This window comes from Triticum aestivum, chromosome 7A (assembly GCF_018294505.1).
Source record: "Triticum aestivum cultivar Chinese Spring chromosome 7A, IWGSC CS RefSeq v2.1, whole genome shotgun sequence".
Taxonomy (NCBI): Eukaryota; Viridiplantae; Streptophyta; class Magnoliopsida; order Poales; family Poaceae; genus Triticum; species Triticum aestivum.
The window spans coordinates 13,785,271-13,808,515 of record NC_057812.1 but is presented as its reverse complement, the minus strand read 5'-3'; the positions used below and the strand labels follow the sequence as shown (position 1 = coordinate 13,808,515).

The 23,245-nt window shown below is 44.9% G+C and overlaps 1 protein-coding gene across 1 annotated transcript; it reads left to right on the top strand.

The window, feature by feature from the left end:
* Positions 1-8,329: 8,329 nt before the first annotated feature.
* On the top strand, positions 8,330-17,185 carry LOC123152796 (uncharacterized). The gene is made up of 7 exons (XM_044572237.1): positions 8,330-9,260; positions 14,791-15,378; positions 15,496-15,663; positions 15,820-15,915; positions 16,000-16,314; positions 16,457-16,518; positions 16,629-17,185. Exons 1-7 carry the CDS (start codon positions 8,330-8,332, stop codon positions 17,103-17,105), a joined length of 2,637 nt encoding a protein of 878 aa, XP_044428172.1. The 3' UTR covers positions 17,106-17,185.
* Positions 17,186-23,245: the final 6,060 nt, after the last annotated feature.

Below are 23,245 nucleotides of genomic sequence, written 5' to 3'. Positions count from 1 at the left end.
GTAAGTAAGAATGTTTTATCTATGATGAGGTTGTTTTACTCTGCTTATATCATGTGTGATAACTGACAGTAGTGACATAGTTGGAAGTAGCAAGTAACATATATAGCAATTAGCTTAGATAGTCTGACAAATAACTTAACATAGATAGTCTGACATAGATAGATAGTAGTGCCATTCATAGTCTGACATAGATAGCAACTACTATTAGATAGTGCCTGACATAAAGATGAACTACTAGTAGATAGTGCCTAACGAAACTGAACCTAGGAACTTACTGCACTTAAGAAAGTTCAGGACTGACGAAACTGAATATTAGTGCAGCAGTTCACTCCTCCTTCTTCAGCATCTTCAGGCGGTGCGAGCGGCGCACCGCAGTCACGGCCGCCCTCTTCTTCTTGCCCGGCGCCGACTCCAGCACATCATCCTCACCGCCATCTTGTTCTTGCTTCACGACGACGCCGTCTGGGAGATCGTCCACCTCTGGCAGCACATCCACGTGGATTGGGCGGTTCCTATCCCCCTCCACGGCGTCGAGGACGGGAGCCAGCATCTGCAGTTCAGGCTCGTCGTCGGAGAGGACAACTACCTCATCCACCTCGTCGTCAGAGTCATCAGAGGGCTCGTCACTGGACTCGTCGTCAGTGGACTCGTCGTCAGAAGACTCGCCCTCAGAGTCGTCAGAGGGCCCAAGGACCCATGGATTGCGCCACTCCCAGTAGGCGTTGTTGATTGGGGCTGGGACAGCGAGGACGGCTTCGGTGACGTCGTCCGCGGCGGCCGGTGGCATGGTGGATGAGCGGTACATCCACCATCTGGCGCGCTGCCTGGGGTCGGGGGAGCGCTGCACCTCGCGCATCGCCCAGAGCAGAATGGTCGGCGCCGGGATGGTGCGGCCGGCAGGGAAGGCGCGCTGCTTTTCAGCAGCCGTCATCACCTTCACGAGGCCGCGGGCGTGGTTCCTGAGCATCGCGATACTGGGGAACCAGCGCGCGATCTCCCTGTACTGCGCCCGGATCTCCTTGTTGTTGCCGGCGAGAGCTTCGATTGCGAGCTGCCATTCCATGGCGACGGCGGTGGCGGTGGTTGTCGGCGGTGATTTCGACAGGAGAGAGGGGGAAGTGGTGTGGGCGGTGCGAGCGACGAGTGGGCGAGTGAGCAGAGGGCGTGGTGGGTGGACACGTAATAAAGTAGTAGAATCTGAAACGACTGGTTTTAATCAACGCACGCTCACCACGCTGCCGGCTGCTACGCACGCTGAAAAGAGGACGTGGCTAACAACATATAATAAGTTTGGCCGATACTAGTCAAACAAATCACCAGCACTAGCCCATTGGTATTGAACGCATAGTTACAACCAATTGGTCCTGGGTTCGAGCCCCAGGCCAGACTTTTTTTGTGCAGATTTTTTTTCGTACAATGAATTTGGCAATAAGTTCTGTACTGTAGAAATGGCAAAGTAAAACAAAAAAAATCAAAACAAATCAGTAGCACTTAGCCCATTTGTATTGGGCACAAATAAGTTCACATGTCACATTGTCCAGAAATTAGTAGCACAACACACATTTAGTAGCAGAACACAAACTTAGTAGCAGAACACAAATAAGTAGCATACACTCAATAGTTTCCACTAGCATTGAAATAGGATGCAAACTTGCTAGGAGGTTTCCTCTTCCTCTTGCCTGCCAATATCCCTAGTTCTCCAGTGGATGTTCTTGGTGCATTGAATGTTCTTGTAGATGCTGATCCTCTTGTTCTTGCAGCTCTTGTTGATGCAGATCCTGTTGCAGGTGCTGGTGAAGACCTGGCTGCTCCTGCTGAAACTGTTGATGTTGAACCTCTCTTATTTGCTTTAGGAGGTGGAGCTGATGATGCTGGCATCTGTGTAGTTTGGTGTTGAGGTGGTGGTTGTGGAGGTGGATGTGTAGCACTAGAACTAAAAATTTCTCTATTCTCCTGCATGAAAAAATTAAATCAGTTAGTAAATATACCAGAACTAAAAAAAGTAAACAAAGAATGCATCATTTTTGAATGACCTGGTGTAAGTTCTTTCTCATCTCAAGACTAGGTTTTAGAGCTTTCCCACAATTAGTATATCTGTGGCCTTGTAGACCACAATTGTTGCATGTAATTGTTCCCATCCTGCTTGTGTCCTTTGGAGCAGGCACCTCAAACTGCCCCTTTCTCCTAGCTGTCTGTTTTTTGCCTGCTTTTTCTTTGAACACTGGGGGCTCAATATCAGGAGTATGGGTGTCAGGCCAGAATTCAGGACCAGGGACAGGGTACACTATGTCTTTGTATGCTTCAATATATAGTGCTTTTTTGAAAAATCCATGCACATAGTCCTCTGGGTGCATGTGAATCTTGCTCATTGCTGCTATTGCATGACTGCATGTCACACCTGTCATGTCCCACCTCCTGCAGTCACATGAGTGAGTAGCTAGGTTCACACAGTACTGATTTTCCTTACTATTAACTTGCCAAATGTCAGGACCTGCCTTGTATGCATCACAAAATTTGGCATACTTCTTATTCTCCTCTAATTTCTCTGAATAGTTGGGTGTGATCATCCACCTGCTGTTCTCTGTTTTTTCCCTAGTCTTCTGCCTTTTGATCATCTGCTTAGTCCTAATTCCTTCAAACATAGTCCTAATTGGTTTGCCCCTAACATCAAGGATCATTTTGTTGAAAACCTCACTAAGGTTGTTCACAACAAGATCAGTTTTGCAATTGTAATCCATTGCAGACCTACACCAAGTCTCCTTTGGAATTTTTTAAGCCACTTCCAGGCATCCTCACACTCTGCTTTAAGCTCTGCCATTGCCAATTCATGGCCATGTTTGGTGAATGAGTAGCTAGCCTGATCTACTAGCTTCTTTAGTTCTGCTCCTCTGAAACCAGCTGACTGAAAATTTGCATATATGTGCCTGAGGCAGTATCTCTGAGGGGAATCAGGGAACACCTCATTTATAGCCTTAAGAAGACCCTGATTGTAAATTTATAACCATGGTCATGAACAAAAGGAAATAAAGCTACTAATAACAATATATATCTGAACTAGTGGCTAAGATAGGGTGCATACCTTTTGCCTGTCAGAAATAATGGTGTAGGTTCCAAATTTGCTACCACTTCCAATGCAACATCTTAGCTGGGTTAGGAACCATGTCCAACTATCTGAATCTTCCTTATCAACCACACCAAAGGCTATGGGGTAGATGTTGTTATTGCCATCTCTTCCTGTGGCTGCAAGTATTTGCTGTCCAATGGTTAGCTTGATGAAGCAACCATCAAGCCCTGCATCCATACCCAAATTAGCTACCATATATTTACAACAAGATATTTTGAACAAATTGCAGTTATAGATTTACCTATAAAGGGCCTGCAACCATTAAGAAATCTTTGCTTTGATGCATGCAAGCAGTAGAACATGTACTTAAATCTAGGTGTTGGGGCAGGGTTTTCTGGGTCCTCAAATGTTGTAACTACACACCTGCTACCAGGGTTTGTGTCAAGAACTGCTTGTAGGTAGTCCCTCAGTCTATAGTACTGCTCCTTCTGGTCACCTTGTACAACCTTAATAGCCTTCCTCCTTGCCCTATAGGCCACACTCTTTGATACATCAACTGAAAACTTGACTTTGCTGTTTTTAATAAGTGAATCCACAGGTGCTCTAGGATCTGCTCTAAGAGAAGGCTCAACTGCTTTGGAAAGCCACTTAGTAGTAACCTTTGTGTTCTCTGCTGATGCTGGACAAATGTGCTCCATGTTACATTTCTTAATGCAAAATGTTCTTTCATGAGCTATCCTAGAGGCACACATGTAAAATTCACATCCATGCTTTCTTTGTGAACACCAAACAATAATTCTTGTTGGAGTGTTCCTGTGGTAGTGAAAAGACCTCAAAGTCCTTATATGAAAATTTCTTAATGCTTCTCTGAACTGGTAAACACTATCAAAACACAAGTTCTTGCACAAGAGTAAATGTGAATTGGGAATTGAGGGGTCAAAATATAGCCTTTCCTTCATCTTTTTCTTACTACTCTTTGTGTTTGGCTTCTTCATGAGGTATGGTAGTTCAACATCATCTACTTCTTCATCATCACTTATGCCTGCATCACCAGCAAAACAAAACTCATCTGCTTCAGGAAACCAATCTTCAAAACGTTTTTTCTTTACCTCTTTGTGACATCTGCTAGTTGGACCAGGATTCTTCACATGTTTGACAATAGCAGTAGTTTGCAATGTTGTATCCTCTTCAGAGACACACACTATTTCCATTGGTTGAACAGCTTCAGCACTCCCATCTGAATGAACTGAATCCTCAGAACAAAATTCAGACACTTCAGTGTCTCCTTCAAAGTGGTTCAAATCTGCCTCTCTTTGAATCCTGCTCCTCTCAAGCTGAGCCTTTCTATCATCTATCTGATTCTGAAGCTCAGATTGCTCCTCAACCTTTTTCACACAACAGCTCTCTTGAGTGTTCATGTAATTCTCATTAGCCTGTGTACTAATTCCAGGTTCAACATTTCTCACAACCCTTACGTTGACTAGCTTGACATGATGAAAAAAGTCCAACATTTCATGAACACTAGCTTCATTACCTAAATACTTTACTCTGTCAGATCCAATTTCCTCCTCCTTCACATAGTACATGTAATCACTGTCCCCATACCCTTCACTAGCAATGAGTGATTGTAGAGTAAGCAAAGAAATATCTGACTCAAATATACCCCTTTTCACAGGGTTTCTTCCTTCTAAATGAAACCATATATCCCACTTCTGGTCAGCCAAACTGCACAAATAAGTGCTCATGAATTGAATTGAAATTGACTGAGCTATACAGTTTACTGACTCCAGTTTACTACACATGTCCAACTAACAGAAACAAACACATCTTACTAATTTGCAATGTTGAAGCAGCTAACCAAAAGCCCAGCAGATGATACTTGCATACCTGCGACCCATTGGCGATGACTGGGAGAGCGGTGCCTCCGGCTGCTGCGAGCCGGCCTGCATCGAGAAACTGGTGCTCCCCAACCAATTATCGACTGAGCCGCTGGCCATCGGTGGAGGCGCGGGCGAGGCAGCAGCGTCCAAACTTGTCTCGCCGCCAGCGTCGCCGCCGCCAACGTCGCCGCCGCCAGCGCCGCCGCCCTCCGGAATCAACGAGGACATGGCGGCCGCCACCTAGGTCAGAGAGAGGGAGAGGAGGGAGAGAGTGAATCGAGAGGGGAACGGATCAGATTTGACCCGCACCGCACCGACAGGCGCCGTTCCGACAGCGGACGGGCCGTTAACGGCCATCTACGCGCGGCGGGCGACCGTTAGCCAACGTGGCGCCTGATTCGCGGGCCCAACCGGTCAGATTCGGGGTTAGCGCGGGCGAAGCGAGCGATTTCACGAGTTGGTAGTTTTTTGCCACGGTTTAGTTCAAATTTGGTAGTTTTTCGCTCAAAAACGTAAAGTGGTAGTTTTTCGCCACGTTTCCGTCAATTGTGATAGTTTTTGGTTAAATACTCCCAAATCGTTGAAAAAACTGTCAGAGAGATACGGGATCTCATAAACAACATCAGCAATCGAATGATCTAACATGCAACCGTGTCTGACGGCTCAAGGCAACAAAACAAACACCTGTAGTATCTAGTACGTGCAACCACATAGTGTTCCTGAATTTAACCGATTAATTAATTAGCTTCATGACATGGCAACTATAGTTTTCTAGCTAGCTACTCCCTCCGTTCGGAATTACTTGTCTCAGAAATGGATATATCTAGAATTAAAATACATCTAGATACATCCATTTCTACGACAAGTAATTCCGAACGGAGGGAGTAATTGACAAAGGGGAAAAAGAAGAAGAAGCAGCTTTTGCCTAATGATAAAAATATACTGTTGGTGACTGACCATGTCTGATGAGTCATGACAGTGTCACTTTCCCCTACTCTTTCAGCTGTCCAGCTCCTCAACTTCTTTGTTTACAAGAAAACTAGGGCTATCATTGCTGATTATAACCTTCTTACACTATGACAACGCACAGCTTAGCTGTAAGCACATACTTGTAATCTTCTCTAGAAGAATACATAGAAATGTCCAAGTCCCATTTATTTAATGTAATAAAGAATAGTTTTCATTACTAATCGACAGATAAGTTTTTTATTAAGCGGACACCAAGAAAGAAGACGGAGACAAAGACAATTTTATGTATTTAGTGCTCATAAGAAGGTCAACCGTGTGATGTAAGCTGAAGCATGCATTTTGATCAACAATTACATTATTCAGACACGCTTTCCATGATACGAAGTATACAATATTATCGCTGGATTTGTGTTTTCTGTTTCTTGAGAAAAAGACCGATTATCGATATCAAAATTTACGGTACATACAATAGATGCATGTCAAGTCGGTGTCATGGATTTTTCTGATGATTTTTAGGTACTCTAACATGGATAGAGGCCGCGGGGTATCCGACTTTTCGAGGAAAAAAGTACTCTGACATGGAGCAATGGATTCATTCTCCTCCCACCACTCACCACGTCAGCCCATTTCTTGCACAGCTCAGCTGACCAGTCATCACCTCTTGGCCACACCTAAGATCTTACTCAGTCCGGCATGTTCACACATTAACATATAAGACCCCACTAGTCCGATTGATTAACTACCTTTTTAATACCACACTAATCTCTCCCATTCTCAACCCAACCATATATGCACCTGAATACATTGGCAGTGTCCATTGCTCCATGTTAGAGTACTTTTTTCCTCCAGTATCGGCCGGGGCCTTCGCAGACTAGCCAAAGTTCGACAGTTCGAGAGTCTTTTGAGCCGCCCCAAGGTCAGTGGGGTGATGATGGTGTTGATGCGTATGGAGACGGACATCACCGTGGTTCCTCGTCTACCGGTGGAGGCCGAGGCTATACTTGGCAGAGTGACGGGTCTGCTGAGATACCGTTCCTCGGGCCTCCTGGTGGCTTTGTCGAGGGGGCATCCGGTCCGGATCACCGCCAGAGAGGTGGCTACCGTGGACATCGGGGTGGTCGGGGCGGTGGCCGTGGGAGGTATCATCGGCAGCCTCCGCCCCCGGCTGTTGTTGACCATGCGGCTACCGCTGCTGAGACAGATAACGCTCAGTCTACTGATCTTACTAGTCAGGCGATGGAGGTGGTAACGGCCCTGGCCAATGTTGATGTTCCTGTGCCTGGGGCTGTGGGTGAGGCGTCTGACAGATCTGATTTAGAGAGGGCATCCAAGTGGGCGCGCAAGAAGGAAAGGATGCTCTGTTACCGCTGCGGTGAGAATGGCCATTTTATTGCAGAGTGCGTGGCAGAGCTGTGTGACTCGTGTGGCAAGCCAGCACATGATTCGGGAGAATGCCCGTTAGTGCGTGACCAGGCTCCATCTCTGACTATGTATGGGCTTTACTGTGCGGAGCTTTTGTTCTTCGAGTCCCCGGCCGCGAGGGAGATTCCAGAGGAGACACAGTGCTTGACTACCGGGATTGTGAAAGCAACTCAGGGCGAGGTGACTGAGGCTCAGATTATCCGGAGGCTTCATGAGTTGGCACCGGGTGACTTCCAGTGGGAGCTGGTCAGCCTCGAAGCTAATGTCTTCAAGGTGGATTTCCCTTCTGTGGAGGATTTGCAGAAACTGCTGAGCTTTGGCTTGTGTAGAGTTCCTGGTACTAAGTGTATTTTGGAGTTTCACGAGTGGACGAAGGTGGAGCCTAAAGGAAAGCCGCTTACACAGGTATGGTTGAGGTTTTCTGGGGCCCCATCTAAGCCTTTGCAGGATGTTCGAGTTGTGGCCAGTATGGGTATCATGGTGGGGAAGACAGAGAGAGTGGATATGGCTTTCACTCGGGCTCATGGAGTGGCTCAGATCTTGGTGAGTGTTCTGAATGTTGATTTCGTGCCTGATGCGGTACACTGGACATATAGGGGAGAGGTATTCCCGCTCGACATAGAGTTTGAGGACGTTGACATGTTTGCTGAGGAGGGTACTGGGGATGATGTTGATATGCACGAGAGTGACAGCGGTGCAGGAAACAAGGGGGCGCCGACCGAGTCCGACCGGGTCTCGCCCAGATGCTCAGTTGCCTGTGGAGGGGACCGTGGTTGAGCCGGCACCGTCACCTTTGGTGCCTACGACGTCGTTGCGTTTTGGGTCCTTTGCGCCTGCTTCTGCGCCTCCCAGACTTTGGAGTGATAGGGTGGAGACTGATGATGTGTTTGAACACACGCTTCCTTTGTTGGACTTTGAGGGGGTTGCAGTTCGGGAAGTGGAGCCGAAGGTCGCTCCTATTTCCCTTGCTTCACCGGTTGACGCGGTTCCGGTGATGTCTTCTACGTTCGAGGTGGGCCTTGGGGGAGGGGGGTCAGGGCAGGTGGCCTTGACTTCTCCCCTTCCTATACAGACGCCGGTGACGCCGGTCGTGTCGGGGCCAGCCAACGCTGGGAGTGGGAGCCTGAGGCAGGCGGCTTCGGCTCTTCTTCCTCGGGTCCTGGCAGTGGCACCCGGGTCTCCCGTGGCACTGGGGGAGGGGGGGCTGGGGCAGGTGACCCTAGACCTCCCTTCCTCGTCTGTGGTCAGGAGGACCGCGCCTTCTGCGACTTCGACGCCTCGCTCTGAGCCAGTGGGTGGGGCAAGAGGAGGGAGTGGGCAAGTGGCCCCAGCTGTCCCGTCTCTTATCCTACCCGCAGGGCACTTGTCCGAGGGCCTTGGGAGCCCGCAGCCGCCTCCTCTGATCACTAGAGAGGAGGTTGTTGCCTTTGGCGGGATCCCGGGCCCAGTCTCGACGGGGAGACGGATGAGTGCTCGCGTTCTGGACCTTCCGGAGGTGGATGATATGCAGCAGCGGTGCGCTATGAGGGCGGCCAAGCTTCACGATGCTGCGATATCTTCTGGTATGTCCGTTAACATATCTAATTCCTTATTGCATTTTCCTCCTGAGGAGATTATTAGTAATGCAAACCAATTAGGAGTTTCACTAGGTGTCACTGATAATGAAATCTCCAATTCGGTGAATGATATGTTAGATTTAGAGGCGGAGCGGGCCTTAGAGACTATTCGTAATCTTGCTGCGGTTAAACCCATGAATGATGAGGAGATCGATGCGTTAGGGGTTCGAGTGCTAGATAATCTGTGTGCGGATCTAGCACCTTCTAATCAGGAGTCTGAGGACGATGATGTGCCCTTAGATGTTGCAGTTGTTAGTTCCGTTCAACCCGGTTATGAGGATCGGGTGACAGAGCCCACCAAGCCAAAGCGTAAGTGGAAACGAAAGATTTATCCCGATTCTGCAGTTCGTAGGAGTGCTAGGATTCGGACTGCTAAAAAATTCCATGATGAATTATGAAAGGCATCTTTTGGAATAGCAGAGGTCTGAAGGACTTGGCTAAAAGAAGGTTTCTTGCTGAGGCTTCTCTGGAACATTGGTTAGATTTCATTGCTCTATCGGAAACCGGTAGAGAGAATTTTGCACCGCAGTTTCTATCCTCTCTTGTGGGTGGTATTGATTTCGACTGGCATTGCCTCCCGCCACGAGGTAGATCGGGCGGTATCTTACTGGGTGTGAGATGCGATTCCCTTGAAGTCCGGAGTGTAGTAATGGGCAACTTTGCGGTAAAGTTTCGAGTTAGGTCTAAAGTTGATGGGTTCAACTGGGCTTTGGTGGCGGTTTATGGTGCTGCACAACCCAAGCTTAAACCGGAGTTTCTGGCGGACCTTGTTCGGATCTGTGGGTCTGAACAGCTTTCGATTTTGGTCGGGGGTGATTTCAATATCATTAGGAGGATAGAGGAGAAAAATAATGATAACTTTGACGGTAGGTGGTCGTTTATGTTCAATACCATTATTGAAAGCTTGAATCTAAGGGGGATAGAGCTTTCTGGTAGAAAGTTTACCTGGGCTAATGCTCTGCCAAACCCGACATATGAAAAGCTTGATCGAGTTCTCGCCAGCGTGGGGTGGGAACAGAAGTTCCCTCTTGTTACGGTGCAAGCTCTCACGCGGGGAATTTCAGATCACACACCATTGTTCGTTGACTCAGGGGAGCCGAACCATATGGGAAACAAAAACACCTTCTCATTCGAGATGGCCTGGTTCGAACGCGAGGGGTTCCTAGACCTCATAGCCAGGGAATGGGCCAAGGGTGTCGGAGGAAGGATGGCGGTCGAGCGCTGGCAGAATAAAATTAGGCATTTGAGAAGTTTCTTACGGGGTTGGGCTAAGCACCTCAGTGGGGTGTATAAGATCGAGAAGGATAGGCTCATCTCTCTTGTACAGGCCCTGGACATAAAAGCCGAATCCGCGATTTTGCTGCCTCCTGAGCTCCAGGTCAAAAATGAGGCGGAGAAGAGGCTGAAAGAACTTCTCCGCGAAGAAGAATTGAAGTGGGCTTTGCGAGCTAAGGTCTGCAAAGTGGTCCAAGGGGACACGAATACTCAATTCTTTCACCTCATTGCTAATGGTAAGCACAGAAAGAAGCGAATCTTTCAGCTTGAACGGGATGAGGGTACTATTTTAGGTCAGGATAATCTCAAAACCTATATTACCGAGTATTATAGACAGTTATTTGGACCTCCGGAGGATAATTGTGTGTCCCTCGATGAGTCCAGGATTAAGGACGTGCCTCAATTGTCTGCTGCTGATAATGATATCCTGGTTGCCCCGTTCTCAGAAAAGGAGGTGTTTGATGCTATTGCACAAATGAAAAACAATAAGGCTCTCGGTCCGGATGGGTTCCCGGCCGAGTTCTATAAAAAGTGTTGGCACATTATTAAGGGGGATTTACTACCTATGTTTCATGATCTATTCTCTGGACAGCTTCAATTATTTCACTTGAATTTTGGAACTATCACATTGCTCCCTAAGAAAGCGGATGCTGTGAGAATTGAGCAGTTCGGACCGATCTGCCTCCTCAATGTTAGTTTCAAAATCTTCACCAAGGTCGGGACCAATAGGCTCACACAGATTGCGCAGTCTGTGGTGCAACAATCCCAAACTGCTTTCACACCGGACAGGAACATCCTTGAAGGGGTGGTTGTTCTTCATGAAACGCTCCATGAAATCCATTCCAAAAAATTAGATGGAGTAATTTTTAAGGTGGATTTCGAAAAAGCGTACGGTAAGGTTAAGTGGCCATTCCTCCAACAGGCATTGCGTATGAAAAGTTTTGATGAAGCCTGGCACCGACAGGTCGAATCCTTTACGCAAAAAGGGAGTGTGGGAATTAAATTGAATGACGATATAGGTCATTACTTCCAGACACATAAAGGCCTCAGACAAGGAGATCCGATGTCCCCTATCCTGTTTAATATTGTGGTGGATATGTTAGCAATTTTGATAGGAAGGGCTAAGGAGAATGGTCAAGTGGGTGGTTTGGTACCTCATCTTGTTGATGGAGGTGTATCCATCCTTCAATACGCAGATGATACAATCATCTTTATGGAGCATGATTTGGCCAAGGCGAGAAATATGAAGCTTGTGTTATGCCTTTTTGAACAATTGACCGGGTTAAAGATTAACTTTCATAAGAGCGAGTTGTTCTGCTTTGGTAGAGCCAAAGACGACCAGGATTCTTATAGGCAATTGTTTGGGTGCGAGTTGGGGAGTTTACCCTTCTCATACCTTGGTATTCCGATACACCATCGTAGGCTAACAAACAGAGAATGGAAGTGCATCGAGGATCGATTTGAGAAAAAACTGAGTTGTTGGAAGGGTAAGCTCATGTCATACGGAGGCCGTTTGATATTGATTAATTCGGTGCTCACGAGTATGCCTATGTTTCTCTTATCGTTCTTTGAGGTCCCAGTTGGTGTTAGGAAACGACTGGACTTCTATCGGTCACGTTTCTTTTGGTAGGGTGATGAACTTAAAAGAAAATACCGGCTTGCTAAATGGGACATCATCTGTAGACCGAAAGACCAAGGGGGACTTGGTATTGAAAATCTTGAAGTTAAGAACAGATGCCTTCTTAGTAAGTGGTTGTGGAAGCTTTCTTTCGGGACTGAGGCCATGTGGGCGCAGATCCTACGCAACAAGTACCTCCAGACTAAAACATTGTCCCAGGTCGCAGTCAGGCCGACTGATTTGCCTTTCTGGAAAGGACTAATGAAAGTCAAACAATCAATGTTCAATAGGACGAGATTTGTTATTGGAAATGGTACAAGTACACGTTTCTCGGAGGATACTTGGCTTGGAGACTCACCTTTAGCCATTCAATATCCGTCTTTATATCGGATTGCTCAACGACGTGAGGTGTTCGTGGTGACGGTATTTCAATCGGTCCCCCTTAATATTTAGTTTAAACGGTCGCTAGCGGGCAATCGTTGGGAAGAATGGCTCCATCTAGTTAGGAGACTGATGGAGGTTCAACTTTCTCACCAACCCGATGTATTACGCTGGAAGTTGACTAGTTCTGGAGTATTTACAGTCAAATCAATGTATATTGATGTTATTAATTCGAATGCTATTCCAACTTTCAAGTATGTTTGGGCTGTCAAAGTTCCTTTAAAAATTAAAGTGTTTATGTGGTTTGTCCATAAACAAGTTATTTTAACAAAGGACAACTTGATCAAGCGTAATTGGACAGGACCTACTAGGTGTAGTTTCTGTGATCGGGATGAGACGATTAAGCATTTATTCTTTGATTGCCCGTTGGCCAAAATTCTTTGGCGGACGGTCCATATTGCTTTTAATATTACTCCACCGACTTCGGTCAATGCATTATTTGGAACATGGATTAATGGGGTTGAGCCAGACTTAACAAGACATATTCGGGTTGGAGTTTGCGCTCTGTTGTGGACTATCTGGAATTGTAGAAATGATTTGGTTTTTAACAGAACATCACGGTTTCATTTCTTGCAGGTTATTTTCCGAGCTACAGCACTGATCCGGTCGTGGTCGCTACTCACTCCGATGGAGGCCAGGGAGCATTTGGTTACTGGATCTATCCGTTGGAAGATGGTAGCTCGGGATATCTTCAACTGGTTTGGATGGCGGTCATGTAATAGGATAGGCAATTAGTTTTCCTATCTATTTTTAGCCAGCCGGTTGTGGCACCTTTCCCTGGCTAGTTTGTGTGTCTAGCCTCTTTTCGCTCTGTGTGAGCTGCATTTATCTTTTTTCTTTCTTTAAGCTGGAGACTTTGGAACCTTGTTGGCACATTTTATTTTTTGGTTAATAAGATGGCCGTATGCATCATTCTGATGCAGAGGTCGGGGAGCCCTCCTTTCCGAAAAAAAAAGAAAAAAAATATGCACCTGAATTTTCATTATCATAATGACGACAGTTAGTGCAGAATCATCACACACAATCAGTAACCAAATCGTTGAAAAATCTGTCAGAGGGATACGGGATCTCATAAACAACATTTGCAATCGGATGATCTAACATGCTACTGTGTCTGACAGCTCAAGGCAACAAGACAAACACCTGTAGTAGTAGTATCTAGGACGTGCAACCACATTGTGTGCCTGAATTTACCCGAATAATTAATTAACTCCACGGCATGGCAACTATCATTTTCTAGCTAGCTAATCGACATTCGGCAAAGGGAAAAAAGATGAAGAAGCTTTTGATTGATGATAAATATATACTGTTGGTGACTGACCATGTCTGATGAGTCACGACAGTGTCACTTTCTCCTGCTCTTTCAGCCTTGTTTACAAGAAAACTAGGGTTATCATTGGTGATTAGCCTTCTTACACTATGACAGCGCACAGGCTTAGCTGTAACCACATACTTGTCATCTTCTCTAGGAGAGAATGCATAAAAATGTCCAGGTTCCATTTATTTGATTTAATAAAGAATAGCTTTCTTTACTAATCGACGGATCGGTTCTTTATTAAGCTGACTTATAGGAAAAAGACCGAGGCAAAGACAGTTTTATTTATTTGGTGCTCATAGGAAGGTCAATCGTGTGATGTAAACTGAAGCATGCATGGGCCTGTTCAGACTAACTCATCAACCATATCTTCAGCTGGGTTCAGACTTCATAGATGATACAGTTCGGACTCAGTTCAGTTTAACTCTGCCTTCTTCAACAAGCAAAGTGCAGTAGATTTATGTGTAACACATGCTTGAGCGATGCCACGTGAATTTCAAAAGGAAAAAAGGAAAAAGGAAAAAGAAAAAAGAAAGCAATGCTACCTCACTGACAGCATGAAAATAGTTCTTTTTTCCATGGAGTGAAAACAAATTGATGTGGTTGCTGGTTGGTGGTTGCATTCAGTTCAGCTCATGCAAGAAAAGTTTGCTAGCCTTATCCTGTTATGTACTGTACTCCATCTGAACTGAAGAGCAGGGCAGCGCATGCGACGAACAGGTGGGCCATGGTGTAGGTAGGGTGCCCATCATGCACTTGTTTCGAGGCAATCTCTATCTCACTCTCAATCACATGATAAACGATCTTCTCCTGCTACCTCTCTCTCTCATCCTCCAAAAGTCAAGAAGCCCCATCTCTTGCATTTGACAACCCACATTGATTTCATCAACATCAGTAGATGAATACCTTCTTCCCCACCACCACATATGGCTTGAGGCTGCGCCTACATCACTAGTATAAAAAAAACCTGGCTCCCCCCTGTGGGCGAGGCAGAGCAGAGCAGGACCGACTAAGAGAGAAGATCTTGAGAGCAGAGCAGAGTAGAAAAGATCTTTAGTGCTGTACTTTGTGAGGAGAGCAAAGAAGAGAGGGGAGAGAATGATGGAGGTAGCGGTGGAGAGCCCGCAGCCGGCGGCGTGGGACCAGTTCAAGGAGGAATTGGCACTGATATATCTCCCTTTGTTTTTCAGTTCCTGATATTATTACTGAGGTAAGTGCCAGATATCTGGTCACGGGAACGATGCGATCTGGTGACGGAAAGGAAGAAGCGAATGAAACTCCGAGTACAAAAGACAAGCAGCTTGAAGCACATGAAAATGGCAATGTTCAAGAAATCAACCATGGTCCAAGCAATGGCAAGTTAGAAAATGGATCACACTCGAATGGTTCGCATCAGGTCCCCAACGGTGCTGAACCTAAGACAGAGTACCTGTTTGAAATCAACAAGACTCAAATGTACCCAACTGAAGTTGACAAGGACAAACATGTCACCGAGGCTCAACCGAAGGTCGAAGAGTACGACCTTCAGAAGATTTTGGACCAGCAAGAAACTCATGACCTCTTCTGTCCCAACTACAAATCATGCATAACTCGGAGGGTGATCCTGAAGAAGAGGAAAAGGACAGTAAGGCCAGCAAACCCCCATGCACCATCAAAGAGACCGTACACTGAAGAAGTACTAGTGCCACTGCCTTCTGCTACTTTACCTGGAAGTGATGAGCAGGAGTCACCCGACGTGCTCAGATGTTTGTCATGCTTCTCCTTCTTCATTCCGGCAGGTACCGATAACATTTAGTTAGAGGCAGCCTTGGTATTCCACTTATGTTTTGGTTGTATTGCTTAAACATTTCATTTCGATCAAATGGGACTGGCTTAACTTATGTTCCTGTCACCAGGATGCAGTTTCAACATATTCCGTATTTTTGGGAGGAGGGATTTGGACCAAGTTGATGTTCTGCCTCCTCCGGCATCAGTGGACACGCCTCCTCGGTCTGAAAATTGCACAAGTTGGCTTTTGTCTTGTTTCCAGCCAGAAGATTGCCCAAACCAACCTCATCCTGCTGGTATGTTTGCAACCTATATATGTTCTCCTGACAAACTTAGAAAAATATATGTGTAGTTATCAATTATCCTGAAGTAGTTGTTCTCTTCATTAATTGCATCTTGTTTAGGACTAATTTGTCAGTGTAATGGACTAAAGTAACAAAAATGGCACGCAGGTTTCTTCCAGACAGACACACTGGAAATGATAACCGGTGAAATGCCTCCCTCAAAGCCTGACGGTGGTGCAAATCACCACCTACTTGGCCATGATGGTAGGTCTAATTAAACGTGATCAGTTTGCATTAGCTACATTTATTCATAGATGCAACGTTATAGTAGTAATTTTATTGGTTCAGATGTTCACAGAACTGCAACGACTGCCTCCGAGAATGGCTTTACAACCCATTCAGTTCACGCTTCAGGAGTGAAGGTCAATGGCCCGAATGTGACAAATGTCGCGAGGGGCGACATATCAACTACGCCGATTCCTCAAACAACAGATTCACATCATGTAGCGGTATCAGTCCCTGAAGAAGTGAATCTGGTTGCTCCTAGACCACAACAGAGGGATGACTGGGATATACCGAAAGCCATAGTATATGGAGGCTTAGTGGAGTCGGTCACCAGCCTCTCCGTTGTTTCAGCAGCAGCATCAAGTGGAGCAAAAACATGTCAGTTACTAACTCGCTTTCCACATATTTACCTGATGAATACTCTGCAAAAATAAAAATATTTACATGATGAATGCACTATTTTGACACTGATATTTATATTGTCACATCTAATGAAATTATGTTTTTCACTTGCCTGCAGTGGACATATTCATCCTGGGCATAGCCAACCTTATCGGAGGGCTTCCTGTCATTTACCACAATGTAACAAACTTCTCTCCTGACTGAATGTTCACACTGTTTTTACTGATCATTACAGAAAACTCACCCCACAAACACCAAAAACTAACATATCATTTCCCCGTCGATGACAGATCGCCGATCTGAGAGACATCCGAGACGTGGACGATGACAACGAGCAGGTCGGCCAGTACTGGCTGCAGCTCGGAAGGCGGTCGAAAGCCCAGCTCCACATGGTCCTGGCCCTGCTCTCATACATCGTGTTCGGGCTGCTTCCACCAGTCATCTACGGGTTGTCGTTCCGCGAGAGCAATGACAGGGAGAACAAGATGATGGCCGTCGCCGGCGCTTCACTCGCGTGCATCGCTCTGCTAGCGCTCGGAAAGGCGCATGTACAGACAGCACCCAGGGCATACTTCAAGACTCTCATGTACTACCTGACCATCGCCGTGAGCTCGTCGGGGCTGTCGTACGTCGCAGGTGTGCTGATCACGCGGCTCTTGGAGCACTTTGGAACCATCGAGCAAGGTGGGTTGGCTGCTCCTGCTCCTCCAGGCCTGTCGTTCGCTCATTCAGAGGGTGCACAGACATCTGCATGGGCCTCATTCTGAAGACTGATGTCTGAACTCTGAAGTTCACGGGAACACTGGTGCAAAAAACAAACAAAAGACATGTATGAGTCCAAAGAGCAAGTGCCTGAACTGAAGATATGTAGGGGGTGCACACTAGGAAATGTAGCACTAGCTAGATAACCTTGTGCCACATCTTCCAGTTGGGCTTCAGTTCGTACTAAAACATGAAGGCACACATTAAGCGAAAATTGCTTTTGGAGCTCGGCCTCCATGGAGGCTGGTTTTTGAAAAATTCAAATTTCATATTTTTACATTCCAGAAAATTCTGAAAAAATGCAGATACACATGGAGGCTTAACATACATGTGTGTAAATTTTCAGGATGAAATACATTGAAATGAATGTTGTGCAAAAAAGACAAATCCGAGGCTTTTCTAGACATGATACTGTTCATCCCAAAAGTCCATGAATTTGTTCTTTTTGCATAAATCGCATCTCAAGGTATTTCATCCTGGAATCATACACACATACACATCACATCCTTGTATACTTGTTAATTTTTTCAACTTTTTCTGAAACCTAAAATTTTGAATTTTCAAATAATTCTGCCTCTATGGAAGGCCGAGCTCCAAAATGCCATTCTCTACATTAAGACACTTGAAACATGCAATAATATAATTAGAACTGATGTCTCATTGAGCTTCATATTTATTTTCAATCATTTAATATTCCATAATGGAAATGGATCAGACGCACAAAAAAAGGAAGAAAACACACAATAAACTGACATTTAAGCCCTTCTATATCACTGCATTGTGTAAGCATACCAAGACACTATTCTCATCTAGATTTGTCCTTTTTTTATTCTCTGTGTTTAGTTTTTTTTGGTGGGGGGGAGGGGGGAGGGGGCGGATTGTAGAAACATACGCTTCCCTACGCCTCGTGCATATGGAGGAGTTGGGCGCCGTTGAAATGCAAAATCCACGTTTGGCTCACTGTCCAGCATCGGATTTGGACCTTGCATCGACGAGCTCGACATGGACTACAAGATCAACCTTCGGCCTATTTCACGTGCCTGCAAGAGGAGGACAATGCGGAACACATACACATACAGTGCTCATACGCTAGACAGATGTGGCACAAGTGCATCGTTGGGCTGAACTTGGAGGTGACTCACCCGCTTGGGCAAGATAGCCTGCTGGATTGGTGGCTACAAGCTAGAAGAAGCTTCACAGGTGCTGGCAGGAGAGGTTTCGACATACCGGTAGTCGCAGTGGCTTGGTCACTATGGAAGCAGAGAAACGCGAGGATGTTCAATCGGATAAATCAATAGAAAACCGTGGATGAGCTATACAACCACATCATGAACGAGATCAAAGACTGGAAGGAGGCCGGACTAGGTGTAGGAGTTTTAGACCGTTTTGTGAGAGAGTAGGCTTTTGAGTAGGTGTTGGTGCAGGTGTCTTGGTTCAGTTGTGTTGATGTCCGCATCATTGACGTACCCTCAAAAAAGAAATGGTATTTTTATTAAAAAAATAATTTTAATTTTAATAGATTCTAAGCACGGTTTCATGTATGCTATGGGAGCACATGATACTTCCCCGTGCACCAAAAGATCGGAGTACTTCGCCAGCCCATTTATTGTGCGGCTCAGCTGACCAGCATCAGCTCTTGCCTCTCCCTCAAAAAAGAAAAACAGCTCTTGCCTCTTCGCCGGTCCAACATGTTCACACACACATACTTATAAGATCTTGCTCAGTCTGGCAGCACATCAACATATAAGACCCTACCAGTCCAACTAGTTAAGAACATTTTTAATACCAGCAAATCTCGCTCATTCTATACACTCCAATCAAACCAAATTCGTTTTCATTCTAATAATTTAATGACATTAATCAGCGTAGAATTTGGCTACGCTATCAGCATCCTAATCGTTGACAAGCAGAGCTACCCGATCTGATAAACAACATTAGCATCCGAATGATCTAACATGCAACTGTCTCTGAACAGTTCAAAGCAGCAGGACAAACACCTGCAGTATCTAGGACGTGCAACCGCACAGTAGCTGGATTTTAACCGATTAATTAATTAACTCCACGGCATGTCAACTATCGTTTTCTATCAAGCAAACCGACAAATGAAAAGGAGTTTTTTCTTCAAATTATAATAATCATCTTATTTGGATGGCTCAGCACATGTCACTTTCTCTTGCTCTTTCAGCTGTCCAGCTCCCCATATCTTTTGTTTACAAGAAAACCAAGTTGATCATTGGTGATGAGTCGTCTTACACACGATGGCAACTCTCAGGCATAGCTGTAAACCATGTGATCTTCCCTAGAAGAATTTATACCATTGTCCAACTTCAATTTATTTAATGAAAGGTTTTTTCTTTCGATGAACCGGCGGTCGATTTTGTTTCCAAGCGGAATCGTCAAGAGAAGACCGAATCGAGAATAGTTTTATTTCTTTTTATTTAGTCCATATATACGCGTGTCGCACCAATCTTGTGATCTAAGCTACATCAGGCAGAGTTTTGTTCACATGATAGTTTTTCAACCCATCAACCATATGTAATCACTCGAGTTCAGTTCATACCTGGACCGTATAGATGATGATACAGTACAGTACAATACTCCTATTTGCAAGAAGCAAAGTGCGGGCACGTGCTCCCACCATGTCACCTCAATTTCAAAAGAAGAAAAAAGAGAAGCGGAAAAGAAATAAGCGTGCGATCTCACTGTCAGAGCTATGTCATCTCACTGACATCATGTGATGGACAGGTGGCCCAGGCTGTGTATGTATGGTGTGGTGCCCATCATGTACTTGCTTCTAGGCAACAACAATCTCTGCCTCACATGATACACGATCTTCTCCTCACTCATCATCCAAAGTCAAGACGCGATTCATTTCTACTTTGACAACAGCCATTTCATTAATATTGGATTGAGCTTTGGGTTTTTTTTTGGGGTAAAGGGATTGTATTGATTAAATAATAGTCACATTACAATCTTGTAGGATGAGGTCTAAGGCCTCCTTTGGTTCGTAGGATAGGAAAATCGTAGGAATAGGAAAGTCATAGGAAAAGTGATGACATGTATCTCAAATCCTATGAGTAGGAATAGGAAAAGAGATGCCCTTTGATTCACATCATAGAATTTCTTCCATTGAGTCTAGGCTAATGTTTATTTTTTTATGAATTGTGAAGGATAGGAAGAATTTCTCTATAGGAATAGGATTTCATTCCTACAAACCAAAGGGCTCTAAAGGAATTTTTCCTATAAAAATCCTATCCTATGAAATTTTTACAAAATTCCTCTAAAGGAGGCCAATATTGAGCTTTGGGTTGTTTGCGTGTTTCATTGGGGAGAGTGGCAAATGTTGTTGGGGTTGTGCCCACATTAATTAATTGATGGATTAATTATCATACTCACCAGTAATATGGATTAATTAATTATAACACTTGGTCAGTCAAGCGTGTTCACACGGACACCTTACACATCAAGACATAATTAATATAAAGGAGGGATTGCTGGTAAACACACATAATTAAATATGCGTTTGGGTGGGGGCCACCTTCCGGCGTAGTCGCCGGGCTGCCTCGTTTCCTATGGTCTTAGGGTCATGGAGGCCCGGTGGATTCTGGTCCTTGCCGGCGGAAGGGCTCCATTTTTAGGTGTTTTTTTGGAGTTTTGGTAGGTTTTGTGTCCTACTCAGGAAGACGAAACAACGGTGACTACATTAAGACGGTATAAGATTCTTTTCACCTAGAACCCGTCCCAATGGCGCTTCTAATGACGCTGGAGGGCGGGTGGAAGTTTGTCTCCAATGGATCTTGCGGTATTTAGTCGATGTTTTACTTCGGTGGACCTGCTTGGATCCGATCTTCGTCCGTCTATGTTTATGTGTCTATATATTGGATCATTTTGATATATGCTTCTCTTCATCGGCAGCGGTTGTTGTTTTGGACTTATGGTGTGCTGGCCCTCTAGGGGTTTAGCACGACGACTTCCTGACTGTCTACCACAGCAAGGTTTGCCCGGCTACACTGATGAAGGGGCAATGACGGCAGCGCTCCTTTGGCTCGCTTCAGTGCTTGTAGCCGTCCCTAAGTTATCTATGAATCTGGATGTATTTTGTTTACTTTTGATGTTTTTTTAGTACTTTAACAATTGATGAATAGATCAGAAGTTTTTCCCGTAAAGTAAAATACGCACCTGGATAGAATAAATGTGTTATTTACCAGCTAATGTGGCTAACTTAGCACATTGACATGTGGGATAGGGAATATTGAGATTTTAGTTTTTGAATCCCTCTTTCACTAACATCTATCTCAACGAGAGGCTACAAAGGTTCCTTTTTATAAGGTAATCGTTTGATTGATTAATTCTTCAAATGAGCATTTGATGTTCGCTCCATCGTATGAGCGAACTCTCATGCACGATTGACTGAGGAATTTTTGTAGAGGAAAGGGAAACTGGCAAAGACAGATGGAAACAAGCCACCTTGTGGGTTCGCTAAAACTATTGCTCATGGGGTGTAAAAAAATGTGTCACATTTACTCTATTCGCTCTGCGGTGGCAGCAAAGAGAAATGACACAGTTTGTATGAGGAGGTTGATCACAAAGCAAGAGAAAGACCGGGCACGAGAACAATGTGGCTAGGGAAGGCCATTCGCTCAGTTCCATGAAGAAATGACACAGTTTCCAAGATGTGACCATCTTTTTTTCCGGCAAACATGTTTTAAAAAAGCACTCCAGAACAATTCCATTTTCATGTAACAAAACATCACACATTTTACAATGCATCTAGTAATAACAAGATGTTGGTGGTTCTTTCTTTACCCAGGGGCAAACGAAGAAATAAGAAATATTTAGTCACCGAAATTGTAAAGGATTTATTACATTTTGAGCTGGCCGTAGTGCCAACATAATCTAACCATCATTTTGTATGCCATTTTAAATCACTCCAAAACAATTTCATTTTCGTTTTGATGACGATGTTAATCTAGAGTATAACGTTTGTGATTAGCGGCCAGACCGTTGACAAGATCTTAGAGGATTATCTAACATGCATGCATGCATATCTTAGTAATTTGTTTGATTAATTAATCAACTCCATGACATGGCAACCATCCCTTTCTGCCAGCTAATTAGTTGACGAGGAAGTCTTTAGCCAAATAATAATAATAATAATAATTCTCTTCGGCTTGATCAGGCATGTCTCATCAAAAGTCACTTTCTCTCACTCTTTCAGCTATCCAGATCTTCCTACACGACGACAACTCATGGGTTTAGTTGCACCGCACATCTCCATGCTAACAGCCAGGTTTAAGAACAATATATAAAAAATGTGCAAGTGTTGTTTTAATTATTTTCAAATTCAAATATTTTTATGAATGTGTTGCATATTATTTAAACAGACTCAGCAAAAGAAAACCGAGGCCATTAAGAATACATATTCAGCCAATATGTACCCGTTCTTCCAATATTCTGAAGCTGTGGCCAGCGCGGGCCTACATTTCGGATGACAATGTCAAAAATTTCTCAACCATATCTTCAGCTCTGTTCAGACCACGAGACAGCGAGGAACATACATACACGCGTAGTTTCATCAAAGAAGAAATGGGAAAAGAATATAAATGTACATTTTTTAAAAACATGACTATAAGATCTATTATAAAAGTAGCTTATCAGAAGTACAAAATACCCCACACATAATTAAAATTACATCGAGGTCTCTAGACCATCGGACTACCACTATCGCTGCCAGAACAAGCCACCAACGTACCGCCGTCACCGCACCCATACCACAATCGGCCTGACCTTGTCGATTACATTTGAGAAGTCTTCGTGCACGTGGTCCTAAGGAGGCTGACACCAAAACTCGCCGTTGATACATACGACGAGAAACTATAACCTCGACGCCTCAAGGAGCTGGCAGGAATCTACGAGGGAGCTTCGTCTAATCCATCCCGACGGATAAACTTGAGGAGGACCGAAGCCCAGAAGACTAATTCAAAGAAAAAGCGGCGACATCCGTCCGAGTGCCATGTCCGTGAGAACTAAAACTCTTATATATCTACTACCCGGAGTCGAGACACCAAAATTCACCTCCTCGCCACCAGCCGTCGGAGTGGCAAGTAGAGGGAAGGCGAATTCACAGGCTCACCAACGAAGATCG